The sequence below is a fragment of the Alligator sinensis genome, unplaced genomic scaffold (genome assembly GCF_000455745.1).
Source record: "Alligator sinensis unplaced genomic scaffold, ASM45574v1 scaffold134_1, whole genome shotgun sequence".
In the NCBI taxonomy this organism is placed as follows: domain Eukaryota; kingdom Metazoa; phylum Chordata; order Crocodylia; family Alligatoridae; genus Alligator; species Alligator sinensis.
In genome coordinates this window covers 1032505-1057214 of record NW_005841920.1, presented here as the reverse complement: position 1 = coordinate 1057214, position 24710 = coordinate 1032505, and the positions used below count along the sequence as shown (strand labels likewise).

General features: G+C 38.5%; 1 protein-coding gene across 14 annotated transcripts in view; it reads left to right on the top strand.

Moving 5' to 3' along the window:
• FRYL (FRY like transcription coactivator) overlaps positions 1 to 24710 on the top strand; it is a 307800-nt gene that overhangs the window by 70755 nt on the left and 212335 nt on the right. For 6 of the 14 annotated variants that reach the window (XM_025198392.1, XM_025198386.1, XM_025198385.1 and 3 more), the window contains exon 1: positions 3790 to 4258. The exons of 2 other annotated variants lie outside the window; for them this stretch is intronic. In XM_025198392.1, the coding sequence (XP_025054177.1) occupies positions 4186 to 4258 (73 nt within the window). In that variant the 5' untranslated portion in view covers positions 3790 to 4185. Of the gene's footprint in view, positions 1 to 3788; positions 4259 to 24710 lie in introns of those variants that run through there. 6 more of the 14 variants (XM_025198396.1, XM_025198390.1, XM_025198388.1 and 3 more) reach the window with 4 other exon arrangements.

The window sequence follows — 24710 nt, the reverse complement described above, 5'->3', positions numbered from 1 at the left end:
AAGGTGATTTGCTGTTGGGGGTCACATGTTCTGTGCACATGCCCCAGCAAACCGCCAGGTAAGAGAGACAGATGGTGGGGGGTGTACAGCAGGGCTGCTGGGGAGGGGGGCAGGGGCTGCAGATCAGGAGTGAGGGGCATGAGCAGGGTGGGGGGTGGAGGGCTTGGGAGTGAGGGGCAGAGGCAGGGCACGGCCTCCCATCATACCGCTCCCCCTTCTCCTCTACCCTCCCTCCCGCCCACAGGTGTCCTCTTTTTTGGTACTGGAAATATGGTAACCCTAACCTGGAGCAGCCTGGAGATTACTCTGTGTATTTCCTGCAATTTATCCAGGCTAATTGTACTGCCACCGCTAGGTGGAACATCCTGTGGGCCTCTGTTTCTGGGAGGAAAGTAGAGGGTTGAGTCAGAGCAGACATTCCTGCTTTCATCAGATAAGCATCATGCAGGTAGAAAACCCCTTTCTGCCTGCAGCTGCTTCATAGTCAAGCTCTGCATAACAGGATCAAGGCAGTTTCACCGAAGTTGCAGTGCCAGAGGCTGCATCAGCAATTCTAGCACTCATGCTGAGGCACCCTTTAAAAGGTCTTGTGGTGCACCTTGGTTGAGAACTACTTTCCAAAGGGCATGAGTACATGAACAAGTTGTTGCAAGGTAGCATAGGGTGTAAATGTAGTGCATCAGCAGCTCCACAATAACCATCTGCTTTATTCATTGTTAATGTGACTAAAATTACCACTCAGTGAAAGTGGGGGTAATTATTATGGCATGATCTAAGTTCACTCCCTGTCTTACCATGTTTATATGCTCATACCCTAAGATTAATTTTGCCAAATGCGTACTGGTGATAACAGGTGTTAATTTTCCTGTTTCCTGTGCTGCCTGTGACTAAAATGGTGAATTTAGATCATTGGAACCTGAGCTAAATATTGTAGGATTGCCAAATTCCCTTTTTTTTTTTTTTTTTTTTATTTGTAATCTTATTCCACAAGTCATCTGACTTGCACGAGGTATTATGGCACGTATTTTTAAAAAATAAGCAAGTTTCTAGTCTGCTTATACAGAAACCTGAGATCCAAATCCCAAAATACAATTTACTGTTGTCTGTATTTGTCTTTTGGCTCTTATCATATGATTGGGCAGCAGATGATTTTTATTAATGATTTTTTTAATGCACTGGCTTGACAGGATTTCTGAAGTTTAACATCAGAGCTAGATAAGAGACAAATTATAATACTTAATGTTGTCCTGCAAATTTGGTATGAACTTCCCCTGCCAAGTACAAAACTTATGTTTGCACCAACAAAAAGTCTTAAAAAGAAAAAGAAATCTTCAGGCAAAATGGGTGGGATGGGCTGGCTCGCCTTTGTTCTTCTCTTGCTTCATGCAATACTCTTCTATAATGGTGCTTAGCAGATTTCCCTGCAGAGACTGTCCCTGCCAAACTATGTATTTTAAGGTTAAAAACTCAGCTGAGATGCTTTGGAAGAGCTTGGACTTTTTGGATTGGTTGTTTCAGGAGGTCTGCAGATTTACAGGCATATCAGTTAGCAAGTCACTTCCACAAGTTCTTCATAACCAAAGAGCTAAAAAACAGCTTTCATATTAAGAAAACAAAAATAATATCTGGTCTTGTGATGTGATTTCAAGGATGAAGCCATGTGCAAAGGCCTGTAGCACTTCCTTTGATAGAGTTAGATAAAGGAGATTTAATTTCTTTTCCTACTAGGATAAATGTTTGATGTACATCATTGTCTAAATGTTCATGTTCTGCAGATCATTCAGGATCAGAGGTACGTTAAAAAAGTGTACCTCTGCTTCTTGATATCTGAAATAGGCCTGGTCTAAGTACAGGGTGACACTGGTTTATCTAAAGATGGAGTTTTTTCTGTGGTGTGTGTTTTAACGGTTTTAGTAACTGGTCCTCTTTGTCTATAACAATTTTAATTTATTTAAATATGTTGGCAACTGGAGGATCACCAATGTAACTAAACACGTTTGGAAACCAATTTAGATAGTGGTTTATAAACCGTCTAGAAAAGGCCTGGGTTATTCTACTAGTGAAGTTTGGTGTGTAGATGTTTTCTCTCTTGCATTTTATTCACTAGTTAAAGTTATTCTACAAATACAGCCTGCTTATCCTTCCCTACATAAATAAGCATTTAAGTATTTATTGCATCTGTCAACATGTTGGGAAACCTTTTTGTGCCTTTTTTACTGCTTTTGAGCTTGCCTGTTATAATGTGGGAATCTAGAATCTTCAAATATTCATCAGTTTATTAAAAGAAAAAGTATTTTCCATCACTGTTTTGAAGGTACCATTAAATATTTGCATCAAATACTAACAAAAAATAGAAACTGCAAAGTCATGTCCGGGCAAATTGCTTAAGAATTGTTAAGAGTAAATAGCTTTAAATAAATTGAGTAAATATGTGCATATGTCTGACCTGAATAACACCATAGTTTTATTATTGTAACTCTTTGTTCCTCTTAAGTGCTGTTTATTATCTCACTTATACCCCTTAAAATTAAATTGAAAGCTCCTGGTATTTTATTCTGTTCTGTATTATGCCTAGAATGCTCCTTCAGTATTGTTGAATAATTTGTTATAATGGAGGTCAGATTACTTCTATGTTGATCCTTTCTAATATAAGAGTTAAATGCAATTTAACTTTGTTTAAACTAACTTATGAAGCATTGTTTCTGATTATAGATTATATGCATATATGCAAATACACACACGCATATTACGTTTTGAAATGCTTTAAAATATTCTTAAAGGTATTTTCCACACTTAAAGTGGAAAATAATATATTCAAAATATTTATTAAACTTAAAGCATATAACTACAGCAAATATCTGTTTCAGCCATTTTTTGTCCATCCTTTAGTTTTTGGTCCCTTCCCTAAATAATATTTCAAGGCAGGCATTAGATCATAAATCTGTAGTTCTGTTTACAAATTCACAAGTCAATTTTTATATTAAAGTTTAGAGTGAGAAGTGAATGACAAAATAATCATGTATGATATTGGCACTTGAACTAAATATTCATATTCACAGTAAAATGAAAATATTTTAATTTAAATTAGTCTTGCCAATTTTTTTGAAATGAAATGGCTTTTTCCTAAAGTTGATGGCTGTATGTGTTTTTGTCATTATTAGTCGTTGAAATTATAAAGCTGCTCCAGTTGAAGTGTTTTGTTTTTATTTTATCTTCCATGGCTGCTGTAAGCTAAACATTTTCCTTTGGGATGAATAGATCTTTTCTTGTCAGCTTTATTTGAGAATTTCTAGTGTGGAATAATATGAGAATGTGCAAAGGAACTATATATTATTAATCTGAGCCTCTCTCTCTTTTAAAGTTACCGCATGATTATAATGCAGTTATCTTTCCTGAGTCGGCTCTGCAATTAGGAAATGAGACGTTAGGAATCTGAGTTTAAGATGCAGGAAGAAACTTTTCATTGACGTGAAGAATTTGAGAGAGCTGATATAGGCTTGGAGCACCGATATTCATTACATCATCCTCCCCTTCCATTAGCCAGCATTATCTTCTGTGGATTAAGGGCATCTTCAGTGCATGCTGAGAAATCACTGCTTTTGAGTGGCTGTACGGAGCTGGAGAAAGAGCAGGATATTCTGAAGGCAGCAAATGGGAGAAAAGCTTTTCTGTACAGGGAGCTGGGTAGAATAAAGTGCCACTGTTTTTATCAGCTCTTTGAGGAGGAGTCATGAAGCTCTTGTTCCAGTTAATCTGTTTTTATTTTAGTACCAGTTTGAGCTACTGGAAGAAGTTGAAGCCTGTAGTTCAGAGCTCCACCCTGTCATGTTTACTAACAACAAAGCACTAAACTTCAGGCTGCAAACTGAAGACTCTGTGTTTACTATTTTTTCTAGTCTGGAGGTATCGCATATCTGCATAAAGAAAGGTGAAGATGCCCTTCAGGGTACTCTTATGACAAACTTGTAAACTGGGTTTTTTTTCCACCCCTTATATTGAAGAGTTCATCTGCATTCAGCAGTGTTTCTACTCTAGTCGTGCGTCACTCAAGAGACTGCATGGTAATGAAACAGCGACACTGTGGGCCAAAACTCTGCTGCCTGTGAGCAAAGAAGGGACAGCAGTTTGACAAGCCAGATCAACAGAACCAAAGCTGCTGCTGCAGCTGCAGTTGCCCGAGGCAAAATGTTGAGTCTCCAGGATTCTGTGTTTTTTGAAATTAACATAAAGTCCCTGTTAAAGTCTTGGAGCAGTAGCAGTAAGTATATCTTTTTTCCTGAGAGAACAAGATTTGAGTGTTATTTTTGCATGCTGATTTGTAGAAGCTAAGCTTGTGAAAAGCATTTTTTTGCATGATCCTATGGAATAATACAACTTGATATGGAGAGTATAAGTGACAATAAAACCATTACCTGCTTCCTCGTTCTCATGCAAGGGAAAGGACCATTATTTAATTTCCCTGGATAATATTTGTTCATTCTGCTGAAGTTCTTTGTAACCTCTGCTGGCTAAGGGAGGTTAAAGATAGATCCTGGTCTCTGCAGAGTTATGACACCAGTACTATTCCATAGTTCTGCCAGAACAAAATGTTCTTTTGAAGCAAAATCTGTTGTTCACGGACAGTGAATAATGTTACAGTTGGCATAACTTTTCTCTGTAAATTAATGTGCTTTATGTTTGGACTAGAAATCCATTTTTTTTAAATCTGATCTTAGACTATCTTTTAATGTTCTGTCTTTCAAATGCTCCAAGTTATATTTTATTGTGGTTTCCTGTCTGAAATGAATGGACAAAAGCAAGACAGTACTGGGTTAAGGCTGTCACTGTCCCCAACTCACCCTTTTTATGCATAGTTAATGTAGGGGTCTCAAGTCAGGGAGTTGCATCTTGTGTTATGTAGGCTGTGATAGCATAAGCATAGTCAAGTAACTGCAGGGTGGGAGAGAATGACATAAGCAGAGTAACTTTTAAATGAACTGTGAGCCTAGGTATTCCTATACATTACATATTTAGCTTCCTTGTTTATCAAGATTGAAAGTCCCAAAAGGGATTGGATGTTAAGAGTGATCTGACATCTCCATTTTAAGCCATATTTGGGAAATTTAAGGATTTGTTGTGTGCTGAGTTTTCACCTGACAACACTGCTGCTCGGAACCTGATACAGCATCATCTTTATGGTGCTAAATCTAAATGATTTTAGATCATTTATCTAAAATGATCTATCGTATCTAAATTAAATAGATGTATATCTGTGGTTACAAGACGTGATGAAAAAAACCCATTTTATTGTATTGTCGATGAACACTAGGAAAATTATATATAAATTGATTCAACGTGCCTATTAGTAGCATATTTAAAGCTGAAATTATTTTATATAGTGTATAAAAGGTTCCAGTGCCCATTTAATGGACTAACAATTCCTTAAATTTAAGTCCCTTTTTTTTAAAGGAGCAAAGCATTGTTTAAATTATCCCCAATTATGCATGTTTTTGTTTTGCATCTAGATGATATGTGGTCCTTTGCTATATTTAAAAAAGTGGACTGAAATGTTACCAATTTAGAGCTCAGAATGGAACTTTTACAGTTGTACTTGAATCTTAAAAATCAAAAGGACTGACATCTCAAGCTATGAAGTGATAAAAAGTTTCCCCTTCCCCACATTTATAGCAGAAGTCTTCAGAATAACATACAAATAGTTGGTTTAAATATTTAAGATTTATTTTATTACTGAATATTGCTTCCACTGAAATGATCCCTAATATACCTGCTCCGTAAAATTTTATCGAAAGAAGACCTCTGGTAAATAATCAGAGAAGTAAATAGAGGAACTAAACCCCAGATTGTATCATTGTTGCACCTTAAAAATAAGATTATGGGCAGAGGGTTTTATATCATGTTGTATCTCCTCTGTTATGCCCTTTGTTATGTAGTAAGCACAAGAGGGGAAACACCTTATTGACTTTATTCTCCAAGTCTCATCCAGATATTAAACAATCTATTATTATCTGTGGATTTTCTGTATTTAGCTGGATTTTCATTATGATAATAATCCTCAAAAGTTCTGTTTATGTTGACTTTATAACTTTTTGCATATTATACATTTTTGTGCTTGCAAATCATGTTCTTTCATCTTTATATCATGCATGATTGCTATGAGCAAACTTTAAAGAAAGACTCTAATAATTTCTTTGTTGTAATTCATGTTGCTAGCTCAGTGACTTGAGCTAAGTGAGAAAGCTACAGTAGTTTTGTTTTTCTTAAATATTCTGGCTAGATGATGCAATATGTGCAGAGCATGTAGTTTTTTTCATTAACTGTTTTCTGTTTCTATCAAGTGCGTATGTTTGGTAATTCAGTAAACTCTGAAGATGGAGGATATCAAAATGAGATTTCTTGATGCAAAGTCCACACATGAGAATATAGGAATTTAGTCATCTTAAGGAACATCAGATACATATATACATTGCAAATATTTTTTAATATTGAATATATAGTGGAAACTAAACAGAGCTTCATCATTCTGGTTTAAGGGCTTGCTTAGCTGGCAGAATAATAAAACCTTAGCCAGCACTGCAACATCATAGTTGAGCTTTTTTCTTTCAGTAACAACAATGAAGTGACATTCATATGGCCTAGATTCAGGATGTTGTCTCTGTGCCAACAGTTTTAGGCATTACTCCTTTTTAAATGGAGTCAGGAACATTCTGTTAAACCAGCTGTGTAGTGAGGATGTTGTCATTTAAGAGAGTGTTTTATTTTACTAAAATTATGAAGGTAATAGAAACATGCTAGTTTCCTTTTGATTTTAAATAGTTGCATATTGCACAAAGAACCCTCAGATATTCACAGTTTACTAGTTTTAAGTAAGTTTAAGGATGCATATTATTTATTTTCTGTGTGCAAGCTTATGATTTATCACCATTTGGTTGTACAGTGGATTTTATGAATTGGGTTTGTTTTCATTTTGTTTTGTTTGTGCATGTGACTTCTGTTTTTGTAACAAATATACCAAGTTTTTAAGCATAGTGCCTCCATGTTAGGCTGCAGCTTTTTGTCTATTTACATTATTTTAAAATCTTTCATCAGGTTAGATGAAAACAAAATCATATATACCAATGTACAAAAAGGAAAAGATACTTATTCAATGAAAAAATATTAATTAAACTTTTTTCAGGTTATTGAAAAAAAAGATGCATTCTATTCAGTAGTATACTCCATGGACAGGAATAGTAACACTTCAGTAAACAAGTGTAGTATCCATCGCAGCCTTCTAGAAAGTCTGCCGTGCTTTTTGCATGTAGTATATTAATCAACATGTCAGAGTGTCTTTAAGAATAAATAGAAACGTAAAGCCAGAAAAATAATGTAGCTGTATTTCCTCCGGTTTTTCTTATTAAAATCTGTATACTATATAAAAATTGCAAGTGTAGTTGGAATACTGTGGATGCAAACAGATGAATAAATTTAAGCCAAGTAAAAGTGGGGGTGGTATTTATTACAGCTGCTGTGTGGTAACCGTCTTTCACTGAGGGTTAAGGTGTCATGAATTAGCTTTTATTCACCACAGGGTATGATCAGTCATGCCTGTGGGCAGCTACTACAAAGCAGTTTGTTTTTTATGCTAAATACTTGCTCTCTGTACCAGGTGGACCCTTGTTCATATGTCAGTGCCCTCGGTCATTTTTCAAATAATTAACGCACATTTCTGCTGTTATTCTATAGTTTGTGTTTTAGTTTGATAAACAATCATGTGACTGTCTTGGACATGGTTGACACACCTAACAATCTGTGGGTAATTATGGTGATTTTTATGCCCACCTATAATGTTATAAGCAGTTCATTAGACTTTCATAACAATTCCCTTGATTCTCAGCCTGACTCAACAAGGTTCTTAAACATGTACAAGACTGAGGTCAACTTATATCATTGAAGATAATGGAATAACTGTTATGCTTAAAGTTAGGCATCTGCTAAAGCATCATGGTGAATTCAGGCCTTAACTTTACTGTATTAAGACTCTTTTGAAACATTTCTAAAATGAACAATACATGACTAATTTGTGGATCTGTGAATAAACATACGATAATTGGAGGCTAACTTTCAAGATGTCTAGTTGTATGAAATTTTGGGAGCTGTTTTGAAGTTTTCTTTAAGACACGCTGTCTGTAGCAAAGAGATCTTTGTGTGAAACAAATTACATAAATGTGGTTAAAGATCCTTTTATGAGAAACTCTTATGTATTACTGTAAGACTATCTGAACTGAATATTGTTTTCCTTTCTCCCAAACCAGGAATGGTTTATCTTTCTGAGAAATGTTGTTCTGATAATGTAATATTTAAGAAATTCTTTCCCTAATGTAGAACATATATAGGACTATAGGATAGTAATGCTGGAAAGGAACTTGCAAGATCACGTAGTCCAGCCTTCTGCCGAAGGCAGGATCATCCCTAACTAGACAGTCCCAGTCAAGTGTTCACCTACCCTGTTCTTGAAAATTTCCAAGGATGGAGATTCCATGACTCTCTCTGTAGCCTGTTCCAATACTTGATCACCTAATCTCCAACATAAATTTCCTTTGCTTCAGCTTGAGACCACTGCTCCTAGTCCTGTCCCTTAGGGCTACAGGGAAACGTCCATTTTCCTCCTCTCTGTAATTGCCCTTTAGATATTTGAAGGCTGTCATATAAGTACATTTTTAATGCTGTCATTTTAGAGATAGTGATATTGATCAAATACCCATCACTTTTTTGTTGTTTAAATCAATTTAACAGTATAAGAAAAATTATGAAGTTAATTCATCTGCATTTTTATTGGTCCTGGGGGTTGGGGGACAGTGTCTGTGTGTGAGCGGAATATACCAAAATGATAGATATGGATATATTTTAATTTTTGAGTTATGGTGAAGTGTGCAAACATTTGACTTCTGTGCTTGTTTTTTACTGTTAAAGAAATATTTTATAGAGGCATAGTTGGATGAAAGTTAAGGTTCCTAAACTTTGTTATATAACTTCAGTTCGTAGCATTTTATATTTCTCTCTTCAAATATTATTTATCTGGAAAATAGTCTGTGATTCTAAATTATTCATCTTCCTCCTTTCCCAACCCAAGATCAAAATATACTATTAAAGAAATGGTGAAAAGTAGCAGTACAGCATCTTGATGATTTTCAGTTTGTTTATTGTGACACTTTTTGCTTTTACTTTTGGGTTGTGATGTTGGTTTTTTAAAGACGTTTGACATTAAAATTATCTAAAAGTATACACTCATTCTTTTGTAAACTGTAATTTATATTGTATTTATATTGTTTTACTTCTGTCATAGGTTTCTGGCCATTTTTGTTTTGATCAATTTAATTCTTAGTTTTCCAGAATATTGCTTTAGAGCTTTTCTAAATAATATATAATTCTTATTCTTAAAATCCCCTTCCCTCTGGCTTGTTAATTTTGAACAGTATTCTGAAAACTTGTTGTATGCAGGCTTAGTAAAATGTGCATATTCTATTTGTTGAGAGACTTTTTGCTTTCTATCAGAATTTGTTTTTGAAGCCTTCAGTATCAAAGGAGGCTGAGTCAAAGTTGCATTAAATTTGGAAAATATTACTCCGTCCTGATGGATTTATTTGAATGAATGTCTTTCCTGGTTGCAGATTTAACTGTGGTGTTTCAGAGTCTGCTTTCTGAGGGATCCAGACTGATCGATCAAGATGCACTTTGCTCTTCAGTTTTCCCACTAACTATAGAAGAAAGAGGAGGTGTCACCTTAGAGACTAACTTGTTCAGAGAGGCATAAGCCTTAGTTAGCACTTGCTTACTTAGTTAGATGCTTAAGTATCTGCATCTGACAAAGTAGGCTGTCACGTATTAAAGCTTATGCTTCTCTGAACAAGTTAATCTCTAAGGTGCCACCATGTCCTTCCTTCTGTCTGACTTCAGGCTAACACATTTGATTACCTCTCCACTAAGCTATAGTGCTTCTGCTGACCTTTCCTTGTTCCTCTTAATTTATGTTGGTTGCTATTACAAAGTTAAACCTTGACAGCACTTACCACTCAGTGTTCTGATGATATAATTTCTTCCAGTATTTAAAGCAAGGGGTTTTGTGAAAGGAACTCTTGGGCTCCTGTTAATAACTACTGCTCTTCTCTTTGTAATATTGACCTCTGCATTTGTTCTGGTAAGCAGTATAATTTGGGGCATATCAAATCCTGGGGTACTGTTTGGTGGCCACATACAAGCATTGCATTTCTACCTGGAGACTCGCTGTTCTGGTTGGAACGACAAGTGTTCATTCAGTTTCTTTTGTGGGGAAACACGGCCATTCTGGGAGAAGATCATTCAGGTGTCAGCCTGGAAGATCTCCCTTGCTAAAGGATTTCTTTTGGAAGAGCAGACATTCTTTCCCCTTTCAGTCTGGTGCAGGAGAGGAGGGGAGCAGCAGGGACTGATCTGTAGAAGAGGGGAAACAGCAGAGCGATGCTCCCTACCTTCTTCCCCAGCCAGGGACTATCCAGCTCTGAAGTGCCACATAGGGGAGAACTGCCCGCCCCCTGCCCCTCTCCTCCCCACCCGGCTGCATACCCCCATGCAGCACATGCAGAACCCTGTGCTGAAAGGGGCTCTGGTCTAGGAAGTAGGGAGGGGCCTTGTTCTACTACTCCAGTCCCCTGAAACCAGGAAGAGTGGTAATAGCCTGCTTCCCAGCCTTCCCTGGACCGATCACCAGTCTGGACAAGGCACAGAGATCCTGCACTGCACCCTCTTCCAGAACGCTTTTTAGTGAAATATTTTTTTGTGAAATTTCCCCCATTAGAGGTGAACGCTTATTCAAAGCCAGTGATTCAGGTTTACTTTAGCTTCTAGAATGGGTTCAGTTCAGTACAGAGGCCTAAGAAATTTGTTTGCAGAGAAGGTAAGAGAGTCTAAGAGGTCAATGAGTGGAATTGACCTCTTAGTAGGGGGTCTGAAGTTGCAAGTAGGCCCTCCAGAAGATGCTATACTAGAATCCATCAGAAAGCTGCAAAATGAAGTCATATGGTCAATAGAATCGGCCATATCAGTCCCTGAATGTCTCGATTGCCAAACCCTTCCAAAATACCTCTTTCTCCCACAACATGAGACTCCCTCAGAAAGAATGTTCTTTTATGATTTGTTTATCCCTCTTAATTTTGGTTGACCCTAGACCATGTATAATGTGTTGTTCTCTCTCTACTTGTCTTTACTCTTAGGTATGAAAAGCTAGCTCTGATTTTGAGCAGTCTTGTCTTTGTTTTGAAGATGATATGAAGGCATTGAAGGCATGATTTGGCTAAAGATTCTAGACCGTGTTTGCAAAAGTGCATACCACTTGTCTTAAGCATCTCTACACCCTAATGCAATGGAGCACAGTCTCTTTTTACCCCATGATTTGGATGAGCAGTGCCAGGTCCATCTGCAGGCCAGGTCTGGCCAGTGGACTCAATCTGGCATATGGGGCTGGTGCGGTGGGGTCCTGATCCAGCCATGGGGGTGTGTGCAGCCTGACCATGATCTGTATGCCCAGGTGGAGCAGTGGGGGTGGCAAAGCAGCTCGGCTAGCTCTGAACATGCAGGGGATGGGCTGACTCTGATCTCACTGCAGGCCTAGGTATGGCCATGCCGAGTTTCTGTTGCTCCCCCGCTGCCAAATTTCTCAACCCCTGGGGATCTCCATGGGCTGGATGTCATGGCTCTACAGGCCAGTTTTGTCCCATGGGCCAGAGGTTGAAAACCCCTGCCCTAATTTAGTTGCGTATATAAACAGTTTATGTTTTGTTAATTCAGATACAGAACCTTTAAACTCAATGGATATTTAGTCAGGAGTTTGATAATAGCTGGTCACTGTAGATACATTTGGTCCTGACTTTCAAGATCTTTCTAACATTAATATAGAAAATACACATTTATGATTTCTTACCCACAGCATTAGTATTTTTAATGCTAAATGCACATGTAATTCCACATGCATGTCTACCCAGTATGTTGAGAAATTAATTCATTCAACTTTTTCCCTATAAGGCATATCTGTACCATGAACTTTCCTTTGGTTTGTCTGTTATACAAATACAGTTTCTGTTAAGTCCATAACTGTTGGCTTTGAATCTCTGATATACAAAGTACAAAAAGGGATACTGTTAAAAGGCAAAAGTGCTCAGAGTGCAAAATACTGTCAGCTGCCATTACTAGAATAAGCTGCATACTCTGCATGGACTTCAGGAAAGCTGTAGATCAAACCAGTTTCAGCAAGCATATTTCAAACGCCCTTTTTCTGCTGACGCTATCTTTCACTACAGCTAAAGTGTCTTTGTATTTGAAGGGGAATGGTTCTTATACTAGAGGTTCAATTGTGTGTAAAAGATCACAGTCAGAAGAGGACTTGGAGAAGAACAGTTGTATATGGTATACTACAAGAAGTCTCTCTTGGAGCTGCAATTTTTTTTTCATCGAGGCCAGCTTTGAATAATCCATTTCTTTTCTCTTGGGAGACTGATGATGCTACAAAAATGAATTAAATTCTGTTAGGCAAGATAGAGACACAGAATTGGTCTGTTCTTAATTTTTTCCTGGTCTTCTCCAAATACTTTAGAACTGCTACTAATATACAATGGGCACAAGCCAGTAAATTAATTACATGGAGGATGAGTTGAGCAGATGACTGGATAATTTTAAAATGTTGTTTATGGCACAGTATGGCTTACTAAAAACTGTACAGTTATGAGGCATTCTAGACGAAACCAGTGAAACAGTGATTGTGCAGTAGGCGAATCATCCAAAATTTACACAGAGGAGATGGAAAACTAATACATACATGAAGAAATAAACATTTAAACATAAATAAAATTATAATTGACCAGAGCCTCTCAGAAGACAGCTCAAGCAGTCATTGTGGTTTAATTAAAAAAAAAAAAGTCTGCTTAAAATATAGTAATAGTTAAAGAGTTAACTATGCTTCAGTTTATTAGTGATGGGAGAGAACATTTTCCACGTTGTTTTCTAATGTAGATACAAAAGTCAGCCGTGCACCTTCTTTTAAATATTTTTTCCAATCTGACTTTGATGTTGACAACTTTAAAAGGCATAGCTAAATCAGGAAAGGTCTAGGAACCTGTACATAAAAAGATATATGGGTGGGGCTGGTTTTACACATAAAGAAAGCTTCTAAAATAGGATTATTTATCTTGGTAAGTAGAAGAATAAGAGAAAATATGGCAGGCCTATAAAATAATGAAGTTTCACCCTACTTTCCCAACTCCAAAAATTAGTACATAGATGGACACACAAGTTTAAAAATAAAAAAATGTCCTTTTACATAGTATGCACATAGTCTTTGGAATTTACTGCCATAGCAAAATTTGAAGAGTTATTCAGAATTCCATGAAAAAATATATTTATTTGAACTAGAATAATATCAATAATTAGATTTTGCTTTGGGGCCTGAATGAAGTTATCTGGTATTTTAAATAATTAAATATTCATTAAGAAATTACTGCTTCTGCTTGATTTTCTATAACGTTGTCTCCCCTACACCCAGTTCCTCCTATCTGGCGTAATTTAGAATAGATGTTGTTGGAATATTTTTCCATTTTATTTTTGAAGCTTCCTGTATGAAGGAGCACAATACTGGCCTGGAAGGGTATTTTACTGCTCATCTATGGAGGTTTAAAGTCATTTGACAGAAGATGCAAGAAATGGATACGTACAGTACTACCCAAGGAATTTCATATTATTTATTTCTTCTTCTCTCTTCCTACTTCAGCCATCCTTCTTCCTTATTTGTTTCTTTTGTCTGTGTTTATAAATTAGAATGGAAGCACTGTTGAGCAGGGACTTTTTTCTTTCGTTTTATTTTGTCTGTAGATCATCTAGCACCTGTAGTTCCTAGACAGCTGAAACACCTAATGCACAACTTGTCTTCATTCTGAAAACCCAATGCATGACACTGTATAGATATCAGCCTACCTTATTTGTACCCCCTCGCGTGTGCCATTTGTCAGCATGAGATGGAAATAAGACCGAGCCTAACCAGATTCTTTCCCTTTTTTTCTGCCATTTTTTGTCTTTACTCTGATGGAGGAAAGGAGAAGAAAAGCTAGAAAGTCAAACCCAATTTCCTTTCTCTGATGGCAAAACAAAGGAAGCAAATAAGGAAACAAATCCAGATCTACTGTAGGTCTTGAGTTGAAGAGTTAGGCCACTTTAACTGTACAGCTAGTCTACGCTACTAAGCTCCCCTGGCATAGCTTTGTTGTATACAGATGTGAAAAGATCGCACCTGGTTTGGACACAGCTATGCCCACAGAAAAGGACTTCTGCTAGTAGAGCTAATATTGTTTGGGGAAACAAAGAAACTATGCCATCTGAAAAAGTGCTTCTGCCAGCTTACTCTATCTCTGCTGGGGACTATGGTGGCATAGCTATAGAGCAGTAGTTTTGTAATGTAGACAAGTAGCCAGGAGCTGCTTACAGCTGTTAGTTTTTTCTGGGACCGCTCCCCTCACACCTGTCTAGCTATATGTTTCTTTGGCAGCCTGTGCGGTTTCTCTTTTTCCATTACCTTCTCATCTTGTTCCTCTGTTCACAGCTTACTGAATCTTGACATTTGACCCTCAGTCTAGCTGCAGAAGCTATTCATCAGCAAGAGTTGCTACTCTTTATAGTTTGGAAGTCCTTTGCTTACAGCCTAAAAGAAAAGACTGGAGAACCAAAATAGAAATCTAATTTATTTATTTGTTTTAAAAATGTTTAAGATAAAGTTTTCTTGTCCTTTCTGACCAATTCTTAGTTAAGTAAGAATTGTGAAAAATGTTTAAAACCCATAATTTTGTATGCCTATTAATATGCATTAAAATGTATTCTCCATTCTCTGAAGAATTTATAAATAAAACACAGAACATAGGATAACACAGTAGGTATAGAAAGCACCAATTATAGTTGAAACAAATTAAAATGAAAAATAACTTAGATGATGTGTAAATTAAACTGTGATTTAAGTAGAACTAGAAAAGAAGAAAAGGGAAGGAGTAGATAATATAGGAAGAGAGAGGTTAGTGGTAAAATGTGGATGGTAAGGAGGGATTTGTTGTAGGGCAAAAGTAATTTCAAGTTTTACAGAGGTATCTGGTAAACAGTAAATAGGGGGAAGTTGGAGTTGTTATTAAGAGACATCTAGATAAAAAGAATGGATGAAGAACAGAGGACAAAGTTGACAGCAGTGGGAGATCCAGTGAGTTGAACCAGGAAGAGCTGTGCAGAGCTTTAAAAGTAAGGGCTTGAAGTTTTACTATAAGATAGAAAGAAGCAGCCAATGAAAAGGCTTGTGTAATCAGTAGCATATGACCAGAGTGTCAATAGATGAAAGTTTTATTTTTAGATATTGAACATGAAGTTGAAGATGAAGGCGAGAGTTGGGAAGACTGAAGCTTATCTACTGTTTTAAATTAAGGTTTATATCTACCCAGTCTAGTATTTGCTATACATTTGCTATCGAGACAGATGCATGTTATTCTTGGAGTGGTACATTTAGAAACCTTCTCTCCAATCAGGATTTTGTTGGTTCCGGCTGCTTATGATTGTCGTCTTTTCCAGAAATGTCATAGCTTTTGCTCTAATAAGAAAAATAATTGATTGAATCTCTTTATGGAAGATTCTTTATTCTCTTTAGGACAAGTATAAGCATACTGAGTGGTTAGCTTTTGCTCTTTTCCTGTACGATATTGCTGTCTTAAAACATCCCTTCTAACTCTGTGACTCTAAATAGATTGTCTTTTGCTAAGTCATATCCTGTACTAGTCCAGTGCTTTCTTGAAATAAAAGAAGCTTTTATAATCCACATTTTTACTTGGTAGTTCCGTTCTGTTCCCTATATTTATTGCGTCCAGCTATTTAAAGTCAGACTTACCTCAGTATTTGGCATGTTGATACTTGTGACAGCTTGAGGGATGTGTCTGTGTCAACTTTAAAAACATGGTGCATTTCAGGTTCTCATTTTTAAATGATGGCTTTGAGCATTTTTTTTTTTTTTTAATCGAGGCCTTTGACACCAGCTAGAAAAATGGTGTCCAGGATCCTATGCAGAGTAACCAAGGGCCATCAGTATGAATATCTTTCTTCTGTAGTTTGCTACTTGCAGACGCATTGATTCTGAACGCCTCTGCCCAGAAGCAGAGAGGATGAGATGATGCCTGGAACCTAGAAATTCCCTAGGATAGGTATATAGGGAAGAAAAGTATTAGACCATTTCAAAACAGGGATGCTGCCTAAGGAAACTAAAGCAAAACAGTCAGGTCCATCAGAATTTCATAGTTTCATAGTAGCTAGGGTCAGGAGGGACCTGAACAGATCATCTAGCCTGATTCCCCTGCCACAGGCAGGAATGAATGCTGGGTTCACAAGATCCCAGACAGGTGATCGTCCAACCTCTTCTTGAATATGCCCAAGGTAGGGGCGAGGACCACTTCCCTGGGAAGTTGGTTCCAGATTTTGGCCACCCTAACTGTAAAATATTGCCTTCTGGTCTCTAACCTAAACCTATTCTCCATCAGCTTATTACCACTGTTCCTTGTAAGCAGCCACCAGGTGCCCCCTCAGCCTCCTCTTGCTGAGGCTGAACAGGTTCAGGTCCTTCAGTCTCTCCTTGTAGGGCCTGTCCTGCTGCCCTCTCACCAAGTGGGTGGCCCTCCTCTGAACCCTCTCCAGGCTGGCCACATTCCTTTTGAAGTGCGGCGCCCAGTACTGGACGCAGTACTCCAACTGCGGCCTGACCAAAGTCATGTGGAGGGGGAGTATCACCTCTCTGGACCAGCTTGAGATGCACCTTCGGGTGCATGACAAGGTATGGCTGGCCTTGCTGGCTGCAGTCTGGCATTGGCGGCTCATGTTCAACTTGGAGTCAATAATGACTCCGAGATTCCTTTCCGCCTCTGTGCTTTCAAGAAGGGAACTCCCCAGCCTGTATGTTTTGCTGTGGATTCCTTCTCCCAAGGTGCAGCACCCTGCATTTGTCTACGTTGAACCCCATCCTATTCTCGTCTGCCCACTTTTGTAGTCTGTCTAAATCTAGTTGCAGCCTCTCTCTCCCTTCAAGTGTGTCCGCTTCCTTCCTGGCCCAAGGAATCGGACTAAACCCAGGAGTCACAAGTGTGGTGAAATAAGGTTGAGGTAAATGGAGTTTGTTATTTTGTTGGTGTATATAATAGTTAGGGACCTTCCTAAATCACAGGAAGACAAAGGGCTTTTCATGGTACTCAGGACTTTTTTTGCATGCATTTTGCAGTAGCCCCACCCCTCTATGCTGATTAGTGGAGAGACCTGGGGGCGGGGGAGGAGGGATAAGGGGGCAGTTTCCATCTTGATTGTTGGCTGCCCCTTGTGCTTCCCTGTCCTTTGGCACTGACTGGTGGAGAGGCCCCGGCATGTGTGAGGAGGAATGAGGGGGTAGCTACCATCTTACATTGCTGGTAACCACATTGGAGGACTGCTGATGCATAGAGGAAAACCTGAGTCTGATTAAGCCTGTTCTGTGACCCTGTTGTGCAACTGGAATGGCCCAGTGAGGACAAGTTAGGTCTGTTTCACTGTTACATTAACCAATAGAAATGCCACTTTTTGATGGGGTAAGAGGAACTCCTCTCATCCCTTTAATATGGTTTTTGTTCTCTGGTTTCCTTCTTGGCTACATTTGATAATGTTTGCTTGTCTGCCACCTGTGTGGCTGACTTGGGGCATGATGCAGAGTGCTGGTGAAGTGCCAAGAGTTTTCATAAACTCTTTTGCATTTAGAAATTAGTTTGTATGGAGATGATTTGAATTAATGGTAAATATGCTTTCTTGTTGTGGTGTTTGCTTTTAAAAACAGCTGTCCAAAGATCAAGAAAAGTTATTTTTGCCTGTCCTAAATAATCTGTCAGAAATTCCTTACATTTTTGTGGTTTACACTTTTATCAAATAAACGCAGCCCCTAATAGTAGAGTATTGATAAATAATTTATTCAGGCTACAGGGAAGAATGGTTTTTTATATGCTTCTGTAGTTGTAGCATAACAGTGCTTATCAAACTACTTTCTCTTTTCTACTGCCAGTAGTAAGGGAACATTAAAAGCTCTTTCTTATGGGTATAGCAAGCCTGGTGAGATTGACTCCAGTGGTGAAGTAGATTTACAAAAAAAAGAAGCAGCTAATATTTTGGGAAAATTATCAAACTGTAGCTGCTCTTTTATTTTGTTTTTCAATCAGTTTCTTAGGGCAACACTTAGTACTACATCACTGAGGAAACCAGACTGGTGATTCAATGTGGATAAAAGCTTTAATTTCTAGGTCACTGACTTCAGTGGAACTCACCTGAGTAGTGGCCAAGGGTTGTTATTACTTCATGGTTTTGTATTTGGTCCCATTCCTGGTGTCAGCATCAGGGAGCGTATTGTTTTGCTGCTTGGTGCTAAATATCTTGGGGCCTTTACCCCCAACTGGGGCCTCTAGGCACTATTGCAATGTAAATAAATAACACCTTTGGCAGGCTTTATGGGAGAAATTGTTTCTTTGCTCACTGTGCCATACCTACTTTAAGGATAAATAGAACACTTTATTTTCAAGGATTGTCAAAATGACTCCTTTTATGAACCTACACTCACTTAAATATAACAGATGTATTTTAATAGAATAAGAGACGAGGATAAATGCAATGGTGGATATTCCTGCAGTACATAGAGGTTATATGTCTTTAACTTTTGCATGTTTATGAAGATGAGAGATGTTTTCTAATCGGGTGAAATCAAGGTTGAAATTCTATAGTGTGGTGAGTGGGAAAAGCGAGACAAAAATATATCCGAGCAAGGATGAGGCAAGGTACTCTAACATTCTTTTTGAGACTGAAGAAGTGTGCATCATAAATTCAGGTTTATGGCCAAGTCCTTTGCCTTCTTGTGGTTCATGAACAGTTTGAATGCAACTCCTGATGTAAGAGAAGTAGCTGTATAGAGAAAAATAAATATTTTGTTTGCTTCTTATTTTCTATTTTTCTTCAATTCTTGCTTTTTATTAGAAGTCATTTAACAACAAATTATTATTTGAGCTACAGCACTGCAAACAAATGCATCTCACAAGTTTTGTATCCTGCATCTCCTGTCAGCATCAAGATTTTGATAATCAGCTAGAATAGTTAGGAAGCTTGACCACTCATGTTGTATGTTAACTTTGTGGTCAGCAGCAGGTGCTAGAGAACATACACTCCTCCACTCTGGAACAGTAGTAAGGAATATTATGGAACGTACAGGAGCTACATGTATTCTTGAGTCTTTCTTCAGAAGACTAGATATCCGTCTTCTGACCCTCTGCTGGAGTGTATGCCATTGGCCCCTGGAGAATCACTGCTGAATAGGACAGGAGTTTGCTCTAAATGGAAGTTGCAAATCTAGTTGCCCACAGAAAAATACCTTTCTTCTGACGTGCTTCCCTTATCTATTTATGGTAAGCTCTTAAATATTCTTTTGCTGCTAGTCCCCGAACCCTCATTAACTTCAGTAGTGCAGGATCAGAAGTTTGTTCCCAGGTCTTAAAATAGCCTCTTGTAGGATACATTTTGAATTCTGAACATAGCTTGTAAGAGTTAGAATAGTCACTTGCCTATCATTTTTTTAGTCATGTCTTAGATATTTGGTGAGATTTCAAAACAAATATTACTGTATTTCATTATGTAGTCAGTGTAAGGCAGACTTGTTTTGTTTACAGACCATTGCAGATACATTTTGGTAGGAGGAAAACTATATTTGTATAATATTGTATTAATATTGTTTATAAAAATATAGATATATAATATTAAGAGCGTGGTGAACAGAACTAAACTGCCTATTAAATTGCGGTGGGATGTGTTTGTTAATGGCATACAAAACTACTTTATCTAAAAAATCAGAATTAAGAGACCTCCCCACCCTGAAAATTTGATATTATTTTATTTTCTAGAACAAAATAGAAGAATATTTGTCTTTATCTAGTGGAATTTGATAGTGTCTCACATTTCTACCAGCCAATTTAAGTTTACAGATTGCAGTTATATAGCAATATAAGCAAATCCATACAACCCATTTTTCCTTATCATGTATCTGTCCCTTTTTCTGGAAGCAAAAGGGACAGTGGCCCCAGCTGTAGTCTAGTTCCTCCTTGTTTGGAACCAGTCTCTGTATCCCTCTTCTTTTCCCATCACTTAAGTTTTTAATGTAGATCTATTTGTAATACTTAGCCCGTTTGGGGGATGAGAGGGGAAAGAATTAAGTTTCTTGAGTTCTTCAGCATTGGTGCAGACCTTGCCTGTCATTCAGTATTACAGATGCATTACATGATAGGTACGTTAAACACCTTTTTTTTTTCCGTAGGGGGAAGGCATATCTTAGGAATTATGCAGTTGGCAAGCTCTTTTTCAAGCGCACTGAAATTGCTTGAGGAAAATGCTTAAAATATGTTTTTTTTTTTTCTTGGAAAAGGCTATGAAATGCTTCCTGCAAGCATCTGAAGTTGAAAAATGAAATGCAACTAACTATTTTCACCTAACCTTTCCCATCAAAGTTGTTAGTCAGGCTCCCTCTACATGTTACAGGTGTTGCACAATTAACCGGTTAACACATGCAAAGTAGCTATTACATGATAAAAAGCTCCAACCAGCTATAAAGTTAGACCTTGAAAATTGTGTACTAACTGTATTTTCACATGTAGCAGGATCTTTCCTACAGCTGCAGGGATGCACCCTGACAGAGCTCCCAGCTGCAGGGATGCACCTTGTCCAGCATTAAACCCCCAAGCACTAGGGATCATGACTGCCGTGATCCTAAGGTTCAGGGGTGATTTGAAGTCCCCAGTCTGCAGCTGAAGCTGAGAGTCTTGCAACTAATGGGGCTCCCAGCTTTGACTGCCTCTCACACAAGGAAAGCCCCATCAGTTGTGGGGTCTCTCTGTCCCAGCTGTGCATGATGCACAGTAGGGGCCAGGAGCCCTGTCAGTTGTAGGGTCTCTTAGCCCCGGCTGCATATGGCCCCCATGTCTAGGAGCCCCCTCAACAAAGGAGGCTTCTAGCCATGGCTGCCTGTTTCTTGCCAGTGCACAAGGAGTCTAGAATCTGGCTCTCCCTGAACCAGCAATAAGGCGCAACCGGATCTAATGTGTGATTCCACAGTTGTGCCTCCTGCCATACAATCATACCTTTACGTGCACATGTAGAGAGAACCTCAGAGATATCAAGAGTAAGTTGCAAAGCCCATGTGGATAATCTACCAGTGCAGAAGATCTGGTTTCCCACAGGATGTGGGCCTCTCTGTAACAACATTTAGCATTCAGAGCTATTGGACTAGCATGGGTAGCATTTCTTTAGGTCCTCCATAAATGAGTGATATATTCTTGACAGACGCCGTTTGGCATTTACTACATAAACAATGGGGTATCTCTTTTACCTTCTCTGCTCCTCTTCTGCATGGAAACAAACGACTTTTGGAAATAGCATGGCCCGTATGGTAATGGTGCTTCACTTATTGGGATTCAGGGACAATGTGTAGACTTCCTAGCTGCCAGTCTTACCTGGTTGCTACAAGTGTTTATCTTGCTGATACTTTTGCCAGTGTGGGACACCTGTGAATTATGGGTTTGGCCATTGAATACAATGCTTGCTATTTGAACTGTTCTGGGAGAGTACGAATTTGAGGTCAGCCCCATATACCTTCCTCCTACAATGTAATCAAGGCCTCTTATGTGCTTTTTCATCCCCAGGTAATTTTGAAAGCCAGATGGGACCAGGCTAAACTTGTAGACTTTCTCTGCTTGAAGCAGTTCTTGATGATTGACCTGTTACAGGTGTCCGCATAACATCTCAGCATACTCCCGTGTGCCCAAAGCTGTTCTTGCAAGATGAAGGTCAAGTATGTCACCTGCATCTGAAATCACTGTCATCAGTGGTTTGTATGCTGGCTGGCTTAGTGCCATGGAACAAGACTGATCCTTCCAATCATGCTACAAAGCAGAAAAATGGCCTAAAAGAAAGCTTACTCTGACAAATGAAATGATATGGGTAACCTAGTGTGGCCTAGACACATGTACATGTCTAGGTACCAAGGTTCTTAACCATTTGTTGAAGCTAGGAATAATCTTCAGCCTTTTGTTTTACTTTGCTCATTATTGATTTAGCAAGCAGTAGTATGTCTTCCTCTGATTCTGTTGTTCTTTGTCTTTTTCCATCCCATGATATTCTGCATTTGCTTAAGGCATATGTACCTGCCAGTCGCAACCTCCTTTGGCATGGGATGTCATCACCATTCTCTTTAGACTTAAAGGAGGAGGAGGGTTGTTCTTTTGAGCCTCTGTAAGTGGTTTTCCACTCAGTATCATGTTACTTAAAGCAGTGGTTCTCAAACTTTTTAGACTTGAGGTACCCCTTGGAAAATGCCTGGTCCTGGCTTTCTCTTGGCTTTTTTGGCTACAGAAAAATAATAGAACAATTTTTGTTGCAAAAAACTCAGACCACAACATGTCAGCATGTTTTTGATACTATGGATTTCTATTTGAAATCTCTGGGTGTATCTTATGAATCATGCTTGTATACCTAATAATGGGTGACACCTTGTGGCACTCTTGAAAGGATCTCAAGGCACCCCAGCGTGTCACAACTCCCTAATTAAGAATCATTGCCTTGGAATACGCCTAGTGATCATTTTCTCAGCCAGTCATTTAAGTTTGAACTCCAGGTGCTTGTGACTGAGCTCTCTCTTAAATTAATTTCGTAAGAAGAAGATTGTGTTGGATCTCATGCAATATTCATTTTCAGAATGGGCTCTGAATTCCATTTGAGTCAGTCAGAATACTTGCCTGTTTGAGCTTTTCTGTTCATCTTTTTCCTCTTGTAAAAACCACATTCTCCATGAGAGAGGAACCTACATACTCTGAAAGCATGTCCTTTCCTTTCCCACATCCCAAACCAGTTTGTTGCCATTGATGGTCATTTCAAGTCCCTAGTCTGTGTAATTGCTGATGCTGTTAAAAAGAGAATATCCTGCCTTGCCACCACCAGTTGTTAGTGGTTCCTGACGCATTAAATTGGGTACTTAATAACGAAGTTTTCATAATTGATGGCTACTCCTCAAAACATCTGCTAATGCAGGCATATTTGACATTTGAAATAATAAACAATATGGTAGACTTATGTAAATAACCATATTTTCCATGTTATATGGCAAAATATGCATCTATCCAAGGCCCCTTTCTACACGTTACATTGGCTACATGCCATGATTAACATGTTAATTGCAGCATAAATAGGAAGAATACCACATGTGCACCTGATATAAGGTACCATTAAATGGCGAATGAATCATTAAACTGCTTGACACAGAGTGTAGAACATTTTTATAGCTCATTTGTATGGCACCTTAAGTGTCAGTCCTGCCAGAGGTTGGGGAAGTTGGGTAGGGAGGGAGGCAAAGGACTTCTCATGCTGGGTACTGTCTGGGCTGACTAGACCAGGGGAGCAGAGGCTCCCACTGGAGACTTTAAACCCCATGCCATCAGCTCTGGCCAGCTGGGTTCAGGGACTGCAGTGGGATGTGTAACCAGCTGTGGTGTGGTCCCTGCCAGACTGACAATCTGCTGATTGTCATCTGGGTGCTTCGACTGCACTGGGGTCTTGAAGTGACCCTGATGCAGTCCCCACTGAGCTGACAGTCAGCTGATTGTTGGACATCCAGCTTTCAACTTGCTGATGCAGGGGGAGGCCAGGATCATGATACCAGGCTCCTCCTAAACTGGCAAATAAGGTACAATTGGGATCCGTCTAATCCTCGATCCCAAAATGACGTGTCTTGCCATACACATGATAGTTGTAGCATTGAGGATCATATCCCATTTCACCTTTTAAATGGATGTCTGTGAGGGGCCTAAATGTTACCAAATTGAGTCCAAGTTCAATATTCAGCTTGAACTAGAATAAAATGTGGTACAGTTGTTTTAAAAAATACATGATGTAGTAACAGCAAAATTACCTAAACATTTCTGGTTTCCTGTCTAGAGAATTGCAGCAGTGTGCACATTTAGGTAAGGTAAATGACATTTCTGTCATTCTCGAGGCATTTCATGAAATGACAGGGGTTTTTTGGTTGTTTTTTTTTACTTGAATTGTTTTATACACAGCATTATAGAAGATGATGGGTAGGTTAGCACCATCTCCAAGGCTATGCTTCTGATGGGTCTCACTGCATATTGAACAGTTCTTAAGTTTTAAAGTATTGTTTTGTTAAAAGTATTAAATTCATATTTAAATGTAAATAACCCATACCATTTTGTATCATTGGGTTTCCTTCCATCTGGATAAAAATATATCAAAGAAGAAAATCAACAACTGAAAACAATCTCTAAGTGAATCAGCTCTGGAAGAGGCAACTGTGAAGATTTTGGCTTGTGGGGCAGAGTTAGTTTGGGATTATATTATTAACTGGAAAATTCTGTTGACATGATCAACTGTGGAATGATGGTTAATTCTGTGACATTTAAATTGTCGTTTATGCTTCATACTTAACCCACTGAAATGAAGGGCAATTCACAGCTCTCAAAGCTATTGTTTCCGACTGTCTGCAGAGTAGGCAGACATCCCTGCATTGCTTACACTGCTTTAACTTTTAGTCCTTATGATCACAAAGAAAAAAAATCTTTTAAAAGAGAGTCTAGATTCTGTGG